Source organism: Pinus tabuliformis, chromosome Q, assembly GCF_031772625.1.
Source record: "Pinus tabuliformis cultivar Carrire ecotype Pingquan chromosome Q, CPIR1, whole genome shotgun sequence".
NCBI lineage: Eukaryota > Viridiplantae > Streptophyta > Pinopsida > Pinales > Pinaceae > Pinus > Pinus tabuliformis.
Genome location: NC_142296.1, coordinates 51,552,574 through 51,569,762, shown reverse-complemented (window position 1 = coordinate 51,569,762; position 17,189 = coordinate 51,552,574). Strand labels below are relative to the sequence as shown.

Below are 17,189 nucleotides of genomic sequence, written 5' to 3'. Positions count from 1 at the left end.
ATTTGCACTGAGACTGCATCCTGTGACCATGGGTGTACATACTGGTTTTGCATCTTCCATGCCATATTTCTTCAAAATCTGCTTGAGATACTTGGTTTGAGATAAAAGGATTCCTCCTTCCTTTTGTTGGATTTGCAAACCAAGAAAGTATGTCAGTTCTCCTAGCAAGGACATTTCAAATTCTTTCTGCATGACTGAGGCAAAGCTTTGACTCATAGCTTCTTCATTGCTGCCAAAAATAATGTCATCTACATACACAACAAGTATTAGCAATTTGTCATTTTCAATTTTTATATATAGATTGCTATCTGCTGAACCTTTTGAAAAACCTTGTTGATGAAGATATTTGTCCAACCGGTAGTACCAAGCCCTTGGGGCTTGTTTGAGACCATAGAGAGCCTTTTTCAATCGGCATACAAGATTTGGATCATTTCCAAGAATGAACCCATCTGGCTGTTCAATGTACACTTCTTCTTCCAAGTCTCCATTCAGAAACGCTAATTTTACGTCCATTTGAAATACTTTGAAATTCTGAGAACTTGAGAGAGCAAGGAACATTCGGATGGCCTCAAGTCTTGCAACAGGAGCAAAAGTTTCTTCAAAGTCTATTCCTTCTTGCTGTGCATATCCTTTACAAACAAGTCTGGCTTTGTTTCTAATTACTTCTCCATTTTCATTCAATTTATTTTTGAAGACCCATTTTGTTCCGATAACATTCTTATCCTTTGGTCTAGGAACCAGCTCCCAAGTGTTGTTCTTTTCGATTTGCTCAAGTTCTTCATCCATTGCTTTCACCCAACATTCATCTTTGCATGCCTCTTTCACATTTTGTGGTTCAGTAGAGGAGAGTAATGCCAAATAACTTGAAGCTTCTGCAACTGTTCTTCTAGTTTGTATACCTGCTTCTTTCTGTCCCATGATCTGAGATTCTGGATGGTTCTTTTGAACATATCTGGATGGAGTCTTTTCTTCTATTCTTGTTCGTTCTTCTGCTTCTTCGTGAGGTTCTTCTTGAGATTCTTCTTGCGGTTCTTCTTCTTCATCATTCTGTCTTTGAGGGTGGCTTTCATCTTCTTCGATGTCTTCACGATGTATTTGCCTAGGAATGTATCCCTTCTCATCAACCACTACATCAATGCTGTCAACAATTTTGCCAAGTCTTTTATTGTAGCATTTGTATGCTTTGCTATGTGGAGAGTAGCCAAGAAGAATACCTTCATCTGCTCTAGGATCAAGTTTACCAAGCTGCTCCTCAGTATTCTTGATATAGCATTTGCTCCCAAAGATTTTGAAGTGCTTTACCGAAGGAGTTTTACCACTCCAGAGCTCATGAGGAGTTTGAGTGCTGTTCACTCGGACATTTGTCTTGTTGAGAATAATAACCGCCGCATGTGCAGCTTCACCCCAGAAGGTTGCAGGGGTTCCTGATTCATCAAGCATAGCACGAGCCATTTGCTGGATTGTTCTGTTCATTCTTTCAACCACTCCATTTTGCTGAGGAGTTCTAGCTGTAGAAAATTCTCTCCTTATCCCATGTTCATCACAGAAATCGAAAAATTCATTTGAAGTAAATTCCCCACCTCTGTCAGATCTGAGGCACTTAATTTTGTGACCTGATTCATTTTCAACCAAGGCTTTGAAGGATTTGAATTTTTCGAATGCTTCATCTTTGTGCTTCATAAGTCCTAACCAAACAAACCTGGAGAAATCGTCAATAAATAATATCAAGTATTCCTCTCCTCTAGGTGTTCTTTTTCTGAATGGTCCACATACATCTGTATGTACTAGCTCAAGAGGCATGCTGGCTGATCCTTCTTTCTCTGGAAAGTTAGTTCTGGTTTGTTTTCCAAACTGACATGATCTGCATATGGTGTTGTCAGGAATTTTGATATCTGGAAGATCGCGAACTGCCTGATATTTGCAAGCTTTCCTTATTTGTGAGAAGCTTAGATGTCCCAACCTTCGATGCCATAGCCAGTGCTCTTCATCCTTGCTTAGATAGCATTGTTGTTGTCCTTCATCAAATATGTATAGATTATTTGGAGTTCTTTTTCCTTTGAGAACTGTTTTACCTGTATCAAGATCACGAACAAGGCATCCATTTGATCTGAATATAACCTCGGTTCTTTGATCACACATCTGGCTGACACTTAGTAGATTATGCTTCAATCCATCAACAAACAAAACATTTCCAGCCTTAACATCTTCTTTTAAAGGAGCAATACCTTTTCCTTTTATAGTTGCAGGAGTATCATTTCCAAAAGAGACTTTCTTTCCCTTTTCTAAATTAGAATAAGACTCAAGTTTTTCTTTATCACCTGTCATATGCTTCGAGCATCCACTGTCAATGTACCATAGATTTTCTTGTCCTTCTGCATAAAATGCTATCCCACATCTTTCTGTTTGAGGTTCCTTTACTCTCCATGTTTTGGTGCCTGAGGCTTGTTCCTTTTTCTGCTCTTGTACCTTTCTTTCCGGAAACCTGCTTCTGCATTCAAAGTCTTTATGTCCAAAATTATTGCAAATAGAACATTCAACTTCATTTTCAAGAGCTGAAAAGTTGTTATAGGTCCTTTTCGTAATCCCTGTCATACTTCTTTGTTTTTGAGCTTCCCTAGTCATGATTGTTTTATACGCAACACATTGAGCTGCTTTGTGACCAAAGTTATGGCAAGAAAAGCATTGTCCATTGAAGAAGCTTCTGCGATTATTGGATCTACCAGCCAACTGATTGTAATTTCTATTTTCATCTATTCTTGAACCAAATTGAGAAGATTTTACCTGTGGCTGGTTGTGGCTTTTGTTCACCCTTAAGCTGGATTGCCCCTGATAGTTTCTGTTTGACATTTGTCCCTGCTTTACCTGATGATCTTCCTTGTGCTCTTGCTCATTTCTTCTTGCTGCATCAAGATAACTTTTTGAAGTGGATGCTTGAGAAGTTTCTCCATTATAGCCCAAACCTGTCTTATTTAGTGGAGACCGCTGCACACTGATAATCTCATCCAAAGTTTCAGATCCTTTGACAAACTTGAGATTAATAGTTTTTGTTTTCTCAATTTCTTTTCTAAGACCAACAATTTCACCTTCTAATTTTTCAAGATGTTTTTCCTTTTCATCAATTTGGAATTGTAGAGTATCAATAATCATGTTCTTTTCTTCTATGCATCTCTTGAGTCTAGTAATTTCATCATAAAGGTTATCCACATCTACAGCATCCTCATAATCATCATCTTCAAATGCCATTAACAACCTATATTTATTACCTTGTTCATCTTCATCACTGTTTGATAAGCCATCACTATCTTCATGGGTGTAGTAGCTTTTCTTATTTGCGCTTTGTTTCTTGTTCCATCTAACTGGTTCCTTTCCTTTATCCTTATAAGAGCATTTTGCAGCATAATGACCTACTCTTCCACAAGCAAAGCATTTGAAAGGTAGCTTACCTCTGAACCTTCCAGAACCTCTTTGAAGATTTCTGACAAAATTTGATTCTTCTTCCTCTTCTTCTGGATCATGGCTTGCTTCATAGTAATCTTCTTTGCCTGATGCTTTAAAAGCAGCCTCCCTTCTGTCTGATGGTCCTCCCTTTCTCATTTCATAAGCAGTTAGAATTCCATGTAGCTGAGACATAGTAAGAACACGGAGATTTTCTTTTTCTTCTATTGCAGATACTTTGGATTCAAACTTGGGGGATAATGATCTTAGAATCTTTTGAACTACTATGGACTCCTTTACTTCTTCACCCAAATTTTTCATACAATTTACAATCTCATCTACCCGAAGAAAATAATTAGCCACACTTTCATCATTATACATCTTGAGAGTCTCATATTGAATCCTGAGAGTTTGAAGTTTAGCTTGTTTTACCTGTTCATCTCCTTCATAGCTTGTGATCATTTTGTCCCATATTTCTTTTGCTGATTTGAAGTGCATTACCTTCATGAATTCTGTTTGGGATATACTTCCTAATAGAGTACTGACTGCTTTTGCATTTGTTTCATACTTCTTTTTCTCAGCTGGATCTGTAGGAGTAGCTGAAGGAAAAGCATAGCCTGTTTCTACAATGTCCCAAACTTCAGTACCAAGAGATTGAAGATATGCAGTAACTCTTACCTTCCAATAATTGAAGTTTGTCCCATCAAAAACTGGTGGCCTGATTGATGCTTCTCTCTCGTAGTTGCTCATGATGAACGATCTACCTTCAAGCGATCAAGCTTTTCTGAAGGACCTGCTCTGATACCAATTGTTGGAAATAATACTGAGAGGGGGGGTGAATCAGTATTATTAAGCAATTTACCAAATCTTCCTTATTTGATCTTTTGAATTATTCTTGCATATCAGTACCATAAAATAATGAGCTTGAATAAAGAAAATAGACAGTCACACCAAAGAACACAAGATGTAAGGTGGAAACCCAATGCGGGAGAAAACCACCTGCTGCAATATGTCTCTATCTTCTTTCAAGAAATTCTTTTACAATGATTTTGTACTGGTGCAGTCCTTTACCAGCACGCAGGCTGCAACCTGCAGAGAGCTACAACTCTCTCTCGTTTTCCAGTTTCTCCTGGAAGGGAGCTACAACCCCCTACTTCTTTTCATGAAGAATCAAATGATCAACAAGCATATAACAGATACAGTCCACTACAGATATCAGATCAGTAATTACAGAAATAACCCAGAACACTTTATGAACAGAAATATACAGTCAACAGATCATCTTAAGACAGGGACGCATATTTTCTTTCTGTGGCCTGCGACTGGACGCAGTCTACCCTCCGCTGTTCTGCGTGCAGACGCACTGTTCCTCTATGCTTTGCTGCGACCGGCGCACCCCGAAACACTATCGCGCCGCGTCTTTTGCTTCAGAGACGCCCCTGAGCCTTTACTGTACTGCGTCCCGGCGCACTTGTCCTTCACTGAACCTGCGTCCCTTCAGATATAAAAGATATGAGGACTTCAGAACCAACCCAAACACTCAGATCCACAGATCTGATCATGCGCCATAGAGATCACAGTCCATTAGAAGATTCGCCCTCATAGATCTGGACTAGATCTCACCAAAAGATATTCAACCAAGATGATCCTTAATCCAAATGAACTCCTTTGCTTTATATAGGCAAGCTTCTCCCCAAAACATGGAACAATACCACGAGCCGACACCATAGAAACACAAAACCGTCGGCTAGATACCACGCAAGAAACCCCCACGTGCTTTTCTCTGCCTTGAAATGTGTGCACTAGGCGGACGCACCTCCTGAACGGCTGGCCGGCGTCCCTGGACGCGGGTTCTGTATGGTATACCTGCGGGGACGCACTTGCTGAACATATTTCCTGCGTCCTTCTTGATTTATCACCTGAATGGGTTTGCCACCAAGGACAACACCTGAATCATAATGCCAACATTAATATAAAATTGGGTTAGAAGGTTCCAAAAGTCATGGATCAAGCCAAATCTAATATTAGTCATTGATTAGAGATTTAATCTCGGCTGTTGAAGGATCAACAGGAAAAGTATAAGAGGAGGCTTGAGGGTCAGTTGGAGAACACACTAGAGTGATCAGTCATTCGATTTGCTAGAGTGGGGTTGCTAAGCAAAGTCGAATTAGTGATCAGCAGCGAGGGGCAGTGAGTACTGGACAGAGAGGCAGAGACAGTGCCAAGAGACTAGCGCAAAGGCAAAGAGCGAGAAGCAGCAGCCAGAGCAGGCCACGCAGAGCCCAGCAGAGACAGCGCAGAGGCCAGAGGGACTGCGTCATCCACGTAGAGAGTAGCTGGAGTGACGCAGAGGGTCCCAGAGGCTACGCAGTGCCTCAAAGGGCTAATGCAAAGGGGTTTGGGGCTAACGCAGAGGCCAGAAGGGCCAGCGCAGAGCTTCAAAGTCGCTGGAGAGGGTTTTGTGGGACAGGTTTTCTGAATACCTGTTTCCAAATAGAGAGGTATTGCTGCCAGTTATTTTTCTCTATCAGGTGAGCCAGTTTGGCACCCAGTTGTATTCAAGGAAATATTGCATAATAATAAACCCTCAGAATAGTTGCCTCAGTTTTCCCACATTCGGTTTTTCCGAAGACATTTGTCCAAAAATAACGGTGTCACTTGTGTGTTTGTTTTCTTTCAGCTGATGATCTGTAGATGTGGAGACTGTATTGTGTTTATTTCGTTATTTATATGTTTTAAATAACTTGTTCGAATTTAACAAGTAGAAGAAATATACCAGAAGAATATAGATTAAATTTCTAACAGATAGACTTAGAAATTTCAACACATATAACATCGTCTTTGTTGTTCCAACAATAGTTCTATTCTTCCTTTCTGTGACTCCATTCTGCTCTAGATTATAAGGTGATGTCCATTCTCTTCGGATCCCTTCTTTTGCGCAGAAATCTGTGAAGTCCTTATCCATGTATTCTCCGCCATTGTCTGAGTGCAATATCCTGATCTTCCTTCCTGTTAGGTTTTCCACTATAAATCGATCAAAGACCTCATCCTTGGTTCTCAAAAAATAGATCCAAGCTTTCCTGGAATGGTCATCTATGAAGGTGATAAAATACTCAACACCACTGATGGCTCTTGTAGACATAGGACCGTAGATGTATGAGTGTATTAAGCCTAAGACACTCTTAGCTCTAGTTTTGCTTCTGGAATAAGTTGCTTTGGCATACTTGCCTAGTACACAGCCTTTGCATGTATCATCATGCTTGGTAGTAAGCACTGGAACTCCCGTAACAGTTTCCTTGAGCATCCTTAACGCCCAATGATGTAAGTGTCCCATCCTTCTATGCCATAGTTCATTTAATTCTTTTTCTCCACTGACATTACTACTTATTAGTGCCATAGGAGACTCAAGTTGCAACTTGTATAACCTGTTGCTTCGAGTTCCAATCTGGGCCCTCTTTTTCCACTTAGGATGCTTAACATATACTCTATTACCGATGAAGTACACATCATATCCCTTATCTTGTAATTGAGATACATAAATCAAATTCATTCCCATACCTGGCACATGCAGTACGTTCGTGGCCCAAAGATTATCTCCTGCTACTGTCTGGAATGTAACGGTTCCCTTTCCTACTGGGGTGCATTTCGTCCTGTTACCCATTGTGATTTGGAAGTTCATATGTTCCTCCTGATAGCTTGAGAAATATTCTCGCTCTCCATTCATATGAGCTGAAGCCCCGCTATCAATGTACCAATCCTTGGCTAATGCAGAACTTGATAAGCAAGCAAATTCCTCTTCCAACCTGGAAGCTAATTCGGAAATATTCTGATCCCTATTGTTCTCCATGCTCTTTTTCTTTGCTTCCATCTTGCCTGGACCTTGCTCTAATACCATGTGAAAATTTGTTGCAATAATTGATTTATTTCTTCTACTTATTTACAATAAGTTATTCACCAATGCTTCAGTAAATATCAAAATAAATTCAGCTGCAGACTTCACAAATTAAGAACTGAAAATTAAAATGCAAGAGCAAAATCAGCATATGAACAATCACATTGAGACACTTGTTTTTGGACAATCATCCCCAAAAAAACCCAATGTGAGAAAACTGGTGCAGCAAATCTGAGGGTTTCTATTATTGGTAGTAAATATTTGAATACAATCTAGATGCCGCAGAGAAAATGGAAATCCACTCAGAGAAGATAACTGAGAATTTTCTCTCACTGATTCTAGATATTTTATCCTGTACCCAACTCCTAGATGACCCTCTGCACGGTCACTGTGTGAGCCTACGTAGCCACTGTGTGAATTTTGCGTGGAGACTCCCTCTTACTGCCTCAACCTGGGTTGTTGTTGCTTCTGCTGCTGAGAAATCGAGATTTCTCCTGCCAATCACCCACATTGGTTCCTGGCACTAATCTATGCTTATCCCCCAACACTTTTGCGACAACCTCCTTGAGTTTATGTGTTTTCCCTCTACGTCAATCTTCTCCAACTGATGCATTGTCCCTCCTAGGCTCAACGCTGGCTCTATTACTCCTCACTGTCTTCTCTGACGTATATTCACTGGAACTGGAAATCACTTCCTTCCAGTACTGCCTCTGATCCTCACTGCTTGATCACTGGTTCGAATTCCTTAGCAAACCGCGCCCTAGGAAAATCGAATTGACCGATCAACTCTTTGTGTGTTTCTAACTAAACGCCAAGCCTCCTTCTTATACTTTTCTCGTTGAGACTTCAACGACCGAGATTAAGTCTCTAATAAATGGCTAAGATTAAAACTTGACTTGATGCGCCTTCTAGATCATTCTCACCCATATTTTTATTAATACCCATTAATATTTTAATTTTCCTAAGCTTAGACTTAGGAACCCCATTAAAAATATTAATTATTTTAATAAAATACAATCTGGGTGGAATGTCACCAAACAGTTTCTGGGTTCTTTAGAACTCATGTGCCTTAGCCTCTCCACCAATTTTCATGGCTAGAGAACATCCGATGCTACCAAAAACTAACATGAGAAGCTTCTAAGAGACGAGGATCAAGTCTAATTTAATCTTAGCCGTTGATTAGAGATTAGATCACGGTCGTTGATTTCTCAACAGGGAAAGTATAAATGGAGGCTTGGGGTCAGTTGGAGAAGACACACAAAGAGATTGAGGAAATCGATTTTCTGAGGTGAGAAGTTCTTAGGAGGGAAATCGATTGGGGAGATCTTGCAGCTGAGGGGCAGTGATAGTTTGGGAATACAGACAGAGAGGCGGAGAGAAACATGTGGAGGCAAGGCAGTAGCCGGGAGAGCTGACACTGGGCCAGGTCCACGCAGTCTTGACGCAGGGCCAGGAGGACCAGCACAGAGGAAGAGCTACCTTCCACACAGAAAGCCGGGGAACTGCCGGAACAACTGAGAAAGCTAACGCAGTGGGCAGTAGTGCCGACGCAGAGCCTCAGAAAGCTCCACGCACGCCCATGTAGTTACTACGAAGGGGCAGCGCAGTTGTAGCCAGGGCCAGCTAGTTTTGTTGTCGGATCAGTTGGATTCTACTGGGTGAAGTGAGGTAAAACTCACTCAGGTTCTTCGCCATTGTATTTCTCTGTCACTAGTTTGCTGGGAGGGCAACCAACATTTGTATTCAGAACTTCTGCTTAATAATAGAAAACCCTCAGAGCTGCTGCACCGGTTTTCCTACATTGGGTTTTTTTGGGGACGTTTAGTCCAAAAATAAGTGTGTCCTTTGCATGATTGTCTCATTTATTTTTCAGTACTTGATCTGTATAGTGGTGTAGGCTGCAACATATTTACATTAATATTTTCTGAATATTTCTTAAAATAACTTGTTAAATGAAGAACACAAGTAGGTAATGGAAACAGTTTACTGCAATGGGATTTTCTGGTTTGTTCGATTCAAAATTTTTCACAAATCATGGGTTCTTGAATGACAAAGGAGGCTCATCTAGGGCTTGTAGGAACCAAGGTGATGGCCATGATAATGGGGTAGAGCTCATGTATTAGCTTTTGCCCACATGCTAAAAGTGTTTGTCTCGACCATCTTTTGCATTTTGTGGTACATTTTCCTGTTGAATGTGGCCAATTATGCTTTTACTTTTCTTTTTAGTGACATCAACCTCCGAGGCATTGTGTCAGGCCTGACCCAAGGTGTGGGCAAGGGGAAGGCTAACCCTATGTGGACTTAATGAAGGAATGTGGACGCAAGTGGTAAGAATGATGAATGGGGCTATAATGAGAGGAAGGGGAGTGATATATGTGGATGAGGGAGCAGGACCACGCCACCAAAGTCAAGGTTTTCCATGAAGTACCATCCCTAAAGCCCAAGGGTCAGTAAAAGAGATCCCACGGGACTAAGGTCCAAGGTTAATATCCAAAAGAGGTCTAGGGGACAAGAGCACAAACTTAGTCCACTCTTTCCGCCGAATCCCCCCATTAATCCATGTCCAAAAGTATCCATGATAAGGAAACTACAACACTCAATTACCAAATGACAAGACATACCTTTAGGTTCAGGAGACCCACCTTCAAATATACGATCGTGACAAATGGGTGAGGAACCACATCGCTGGCTCTGGTTGCGGAGAAATGGCACAACGAGCTAGTTGGTGGCTGCAAGGGGCTACTGGCTGCCGGCTGAAGACCATCTTGGAGAAAATTTTTCTCCTAGGAATATCACCCACAAAATGGTGGGTAACAGGGGGCATCTTCAGTGATGCCAGAATTTACCATTGCTTGGCTTTCTGCAAACATCAAGTAGAAGAATGATCTTTTGCTGTTGTAATACCTCATAATGATCCCTTTGCATGCTGATATACCTTCTCAGATACCATTCTGATTTCCAACAGATTGACTACAGCAGGTTGGATATACATGTTTCAAACATTCTAGCCAACCGAGGCACGATGACCTCTGTCCAGTAAATGATCTAATTGAATTATGGGCTGATCTGCACACAAGTGTAGATATGTGGGGGCATATGCAACATCAATCTTAAAGTATCATTGGCAATGCAATCATTTATAAGAATATGTTAATTCTCTTGCTTACAAACACCAATCAGTCTCACAAGGTTCAAATGTTGTATTCTAGCCAACATTCCAACTTCATTAGCTTGTTTAGTAGCAACAACTTGACCATTACCCAGCTGACCCTTGTAAACTGTTCCAAAGCCTCCATCACCAATCTTTAATGATGGTAAAACGTTGTGAGTTGCTTTGCTAATCTGAGCCATGGAAAATATATAGCCGCAACATTCCTTTTCTGTAGAGAAACCGAAAATTGACATCAACTAGCTTCTTGTCAGCTCACTTGTGGAACTTATCTCAAAAACTTACCTCAAAAGACATAATTCAATCCACTTAAAAACTTTACACACAAAAATATAGCTCCAGGACCACCCAAGGTTACCTCACAACATTTTGGGTAACAGGCTACAAAGGTTTGTTTTGAACTCTCTGTCTCATTGTTGTTACTGAACCATTTGTTCCATTTGTATTGTTGTAAGAGCTTATTGAATAGCTAATCAAATTTCAAGTCAACATTCATAAGTATGTGGTAAATTTTTTAGCACAATTGCCATTGTGTCCTCCTCTTCTACCCTCCAGCTAATGTCCTCCAGTTGTTCTCTAATATTTTTTATCTTGAGTAAGTGCTCTTGTAATGATGCTCTCTCATACATTGTGATTGAGAACTACATATTTTTCAGAAAGAAGGCTCAGCCCTTATCCAAACTCTTGTGCAAATCTTTCAAATGTTTCCAAATCCATGTGGAAGTCTTGCCTATCTAGATCCTAGGAAGCATCTCTTCTGTCACTGAATTTATGCAGCATTATTGCCTCCCTATGTCACTCATGAAACTTGTCCTAGTCTCGAATAGCCACTGTTGGTCGGATATCTTTACCAAGGATGATAGCAGCCAAGTACCTATACTAAAAAGTGGTCAACATACATTGCCCCCATGTATTGTAGTTCTTCCCAGAGAATCTGTGACTGCATTGCAACATGATATTGGGTAATGAGGCCATGTACACAAGTCAAAAAAACATGCATATTTTGCCAAGTGTACTAAAAAATAGCCCAATAAACCACATAATTGTTCTCACCATATGCGCTTCACCTAGCCTTCTTATCAAGGAAAATTTTAAGAACCCCCCCAAATTTACATGTATAATAAATGGGCGAATCTCCATGGTATATAGGAAAAATGGAAGGTGATTTTATCAATAATATGATATGTATATATAATTTTTTGGCGAATCTCTCACCAGGCATGACGAATATTTTACTCAATTATAAAATCTTGTGTTTATTAAATACACAAATGAAATCATTGCATTTCTTTAAAATATCTTTTGAAATCAAAATTACCGAAATTACATATCGATAACCTAGTGGGTGTAGGATAAAATTCCCTGTGTCATTCACAGAAAGCATGAGAAAAAACCTAATACTATATATAAAACCAAGAAAAATTCAAATTCATCACTTCTAGGGACCTCGTAACCACCCTGCCAATAGACAAGTATGTTCCTATTTGCAATTAGAAAAATTACCCAAATTACAATCTGTTTACTCCACTTTTAGGGACCTCATAACCACCCTGCCAATACACAAGTATGTTCCCGTTTGCAATTAGAAAAATTACCCAAATTACAATCTATTTACTCCAGCATATGTTGGAAAGTTATAGAAGGATGACTAGTGCAATCAATCCATTCCTTTTAGCCCTGGATTTGTTTCAGTTTAAAATAGAAGTATACAAATATAATTGTCCAATGTCTATGCTTTAACCATTCACCTTAAGATGTTTTTACAATATAATTTCCTAAGTCTATTTAATATCTTCATTATCATAAAAACCAACCTATATCCATGTTAACTCCACATTTACCACTCTTAGAGCACTTGGTAGACCCAGAATTAAGATGGATCTAAGATAGAATTTCCCCTTTAAATACTCTATGCTCACATGAATACCATGGGTCAATACCATGGGTTATCATAAACCTGGAGCTTAAAAATTACTATTAGTAATTTATAAAAATTAATAAAATTAATAGTTGATTTTTATTTTATTTTTATTTTAACCAAGCTAAAATGTTTCACATACATTAAATTACAACATCCATTTTTACTCTTGATTGGATCAAATATTTTTTCACTCTATGCTAGTTTGCATATCACGATATTTGATACCTCTCGGGGGTTAGTAGATCCAGAGTAAAGATGGATCTATGTTGGTTTAATTCCCCCATTTAAATAGGCTACATTCCAAGTGAATACCATGGGTCAATACCATGTGCCATTTTGGTGAATACCATGTGCCATTTTTATTTTTATTAATATTAATATTAGGGTTAATAATGGTTTTTTGCATGGTATTAATAACAATCTAGTCCATGGTATTTGTCCCATAGTATAAATATAAGGTGACTTATGGAGTAAATATAAAAAAATGTTTTATTTGTTTACCATACCTCTCGTTTATTTATATTTTACCATACCATTCATAAATACAAGGTGACTTATGGAGTAAATATAAAAAAATGATTTATTTGTTTACCATACCTCTTTTACAAATATGGTATTTGGCCCATAGGATTCACTTAAATAAAACCTCTTTCTTGAGCCTTCATAAATAGAACGAGGGTTATGGACTAAATATAAAAAGAGGTTTTATTTATTTACCATGCATCTAGTTTATTTATATTTTTATTTATTTACCATACCTTTTGAGTAAGTATAAAAAGATGTTTTATTTATTTACCATACCTCCACTTTACTTATATTTTTATTTGTTTACACCCTTGCATGTATATAAGGTGACTTATGGAGTAAATATAAAAAATGCTTTATTTATTTACCATATCTCTCATTTATTTATATTTTTATTAATTTACCATACCTGTATTTATATTTTTATTTATTTACCATACCTTTTGAGTAAGTATAAAAAGATGTTTTATTTATTTACCATACCTCCACTTTACTTATATTTTTATTTGTTTACACCCTTGCATGTATATAAGGTGACTTATGGAGTAAATATAAAAAATGCTTTATTTATTTACCATATCTCTCATTTATTTATATTTTTATTAATTTACCATACCTGTATTTGGGCCTTCGGCCCATAGGATTCACTTAAATAAAACCTATTCTTGAAAATGGGCGAATGGATTCACTTAAATAAAACCTATTCTTGAAAATGGGCGAATGGAAGGTTGTAACTCCTAATTTCAAGGGCTAAATTTACCTTTTTTACCCTCTCCCTTAAGATAAGGTGGGCTATTTGAGGTGATTTGTAAAAATGTACTATGATAAATGGGCGAATGGAAGGTTGTAACTCTTAATTTCAAAGGCTAAATTTACCTTTTTTACCCTCTCCCTTAAGATAAGGTGGGCTATTTGAGGTGATTTGTAAAAATGTACTATGATACAAAATATTCGCCCACTAAAAATTTAAAACTCCTTAATTTCGCCAAAAGGCCAACGTTGACGGATTTGCTTTCAAACAACTCCAAAACAATGTAGTTCTTCTTGGCTCTATGTGAAAACAATAAGTCAACAACCAATTATCTCGGATTTGCAAATCTAGGTAGCAATATAGTCATTCTACTCTAATATCCTTTGAATTGTAAAACAAACTCAGATATTTCACTAAAAAACAATTAAATATAGCCGTACAGGTCCAGATTTCTATTCAAAAGTTCCTCTCTGGTATCCGTACAATTATGTCAGTTGCAATTTCCGTAGTGTACGGTGTGTACGGTAGTGTATAACTGAATTTCTTTCCGTATGATCAAGTGGCAGCTTAAATTACTTTTGTAACAAATTACTGTTTTTTTCCGGTGGTTATACACCTCACATGTGGTTATTCGACGGTTGAGTTAGGCTGTTGTATAGCTACTATACGACCCAACTTCTTTTTGGTTGTATAGCTACTATACGACCCAACTTCTTTTTGGTGGCTATACGAAATCTGTACGGTGAGTCCATACGACTACAAATGTTCCCTTTATTTTTTTCTTTTGGAACCTGGCTCTAAAGCGAAAAGTTTTTAACTTTTTTAAAATCAAAATTCAATTAATGTTGGTTTCAAATGATTTAAAACTTTTTAGCTTTTTGATGTGTCACACCAGTGATCCCTCAATCCATCTCTACTCTACCAGCAATAAACTCTAGGTCTTCACGCTTATATAGACTGTGTGATACTTATAGCGTTCGCTCAATCCATCTCTACCAGCAATAAACCCTAGGTCTTCACGCTCGCATAGACTGTATCATACATATTGACTGTGTTCCCTCAATCCATCTCTACTAGCAATAAACCCTATGTTTGTGGTACTTATAATGTTGAAGTTACAAGAATAACACGAGTACACACAAAGGAAATCAAAAAGTGTATTAATAATGAGAAAGCAAAAACTTTCTTATAAAGAGTATGAGATAATCGTCAGTCAATTCACTTTATGAATGTGGGATGGACTCAAAAATGCATTAATATGAATAAAACATAAAGTAAATTTTATTAATCCATATGTATCTAACTGACCATTATAATCTGATATTTACATTAGTGATTTGCTCTCTATTTCTTTAGGTCGATTGATTTAGTGTTTTGAAATCATCTCATATTCATTAAACTCCTGTATATTCCATACTCCTGGTGAAATTTTTCCAAATTCAATTTCAAAGTCCTCTAAGTTACCTCGCTTCTTCATGTCGCTTACTATAATTCTGTGGGTTCAATTACCACCTCTTTATTAGTGTGCACGTCTATCATTTATTCTTTGCTTTTAACACTATGATATAAAAGGGGAACTTTTTATTCTTTGCTTTAACAATATGATATAAAAAAGGGAACTTTCACTGTCTAGCCTCCTCAATCAGTTTTAAAATCCCAATTATCAATATTGGTATCGTTTCTGGTTGGTCGAAAAAGGTTTTCCTTTACTATAATAATTTTTTTTTTTTTTTTAAATAACAATTTGCCAATCTTGGTATTCTGCTTTTGCTCTTTTAGTCATATCGAGGGTCAACTAAAGTTTCTCCTTACCATAGTATTCCTTTCTGTAGGCTTAGATTTGGCCGTTAGGTTTGGCTCTTGCTTCGTTAGTGGAAGTCGATGAGAAAATTCCAGAAGTCGATAATTATTTTGGGTGCCTTCCCTGTCCTAGCTTTTATGTGGATGCTCTACTGAACATCATCTTAGAAGCATTCATTGTGATATGTTTTCCTTTCTGCCATTTGTACTAGATGCTTGACCATTAGCAGTGAGTTGCAAAGCAATTTGCTTGGTAAAGGTTTTTTATTCCGAGGGATTCATAAGCCTCTAATGCAACGCATTTAGAGAGGGAAGTTTTATATATAGAGAGAGAGATGTGATTTTTATTTATAAAGTTAAATTATATTTATTTTTAAATTTATTCATGATTAAACTTAAAGCTTTCGACATTGATATGAAAAAAGGGTTATATATACATCAATAAATGAAAGTGATTGAAGTGTTGACCATAAAATATACTAGCTGCTACTTGAAGAGATAATGGTAACACCTCGATATGTTTGGCTCACCACGTATTATCTTATACCAATGGGACCAAAGTTGGAGTTATCAAAATGCATATGACTTAAATCCATTTGGAATTTTACTTTAGTATTTTATGCATTAAAACATGACTTTCATTCGCTGCTTTGTATGATTTTGCAGGAAAAACAAATCAAGTACCTAATGTAGGGCAAGTGTTGCATTTGCCTTCATTGGGACAAAAAGTGAAAGTGCTAAAAGTCAATGAAGACAAAAATGAACTTCTTGTGCAATCAGGCAATTTGAAATTTAAATTAAGTTTGAGTGAATGGAGAACTTAAAACAAGTGTATACTAATTTCAATATTTTAGATTGTATTATAGTGATAGTTATTGTGGAATACGTTGTTTCGTTTTTTTCTAATTTTTTTGAGTTTTTTATTATATGAAATGTTAAATCAAATGAAGTATCTACGTCTATTAGGGATGGTATAGTAGGACATCAATTAAAATTAGATATTGGAATAAAGACGTTCACCTTAATGTGGAATTCACCATAGCGTTTTTACAAAATTTTCTATGCTGATATTTTAGGTTAAGATAAAATGTTAAATATTCAATTACAAAGTTTATAAGCTTTTTAACGCTTTATATTTTTTCGATTATTTAGTAAAAAAATTCAAAACATGTATTCATAATTTTTTTTAAAACTAAATTGGAATTCTTATTATACACTTCGAGTCTCTTGTGACGGAAATGTTACTTTAATGATATAAATTGTATAATTCAGTAAAACAGTGTTTTCACCAAATTTAAATGTCTCTTACTTTGTATTACTTATTTACAGTGTCATGTCTTGTATTACTTATTTATTTATTGTTATGTGAAAATATATATCAATTTACTTATTTAGTCCCCTACCCCCTATTTATTTTCTTTTGGAAAAATATATACAAGCAGGAGGCCAAAAAGTGGATGGGTATATACAATTAACATCATAACCTTTTTCGAAGAGCTACTAACGCATAAATAAAAACAAAATACGTAGTGTTATCCAAAAATTGAGCATCTTTGTCGCCAAAATTCATTTTTCCAACAATCGGTGGTGAACCTCATCCTTGCAGGCCAAATTGAAGGTAGACAAAAAGGTAGGCTTATGATTGAAAACAAGTTTACGTCATAGCATCCATAAAATCAAAAGCACCACTACCCTC

At 37.3% G+C, this 17,189-nt stretch overlaps 1 protein-coding gene across 3 annotated transcripts in view; it reads left to right on the top strand.

Annotated features, from left to right (window-relative positions):
- The window catches only part of LOC149218261 (uncharacterized), a 505,532-nt gene extending 489,015 nt beyond the window's left edge, over window positions 1-16,517 (top strand). The window contains exon 19 of one of the 3 annotated variants that reach the window (XM_089383872.1): window positions 16,160-16,517. In XM_089383872.1, the coding sequence (XP_089239998.1) occupies window positions 16,160-16,317 (158 nt within the window). In that variant the 3' untranslated portion in view covers window positions 16,318-16,517. The remainder of the gene's footprint in view (window positions 1-16,159) is intronic. The other 2 variants (XM_089383871.1, XM_089383870.1) reach the window with 2 other exon arrangements.
- The last annotated feature ends 672 nt before the right edge of the window (window positions 16,518-17,189 follow it).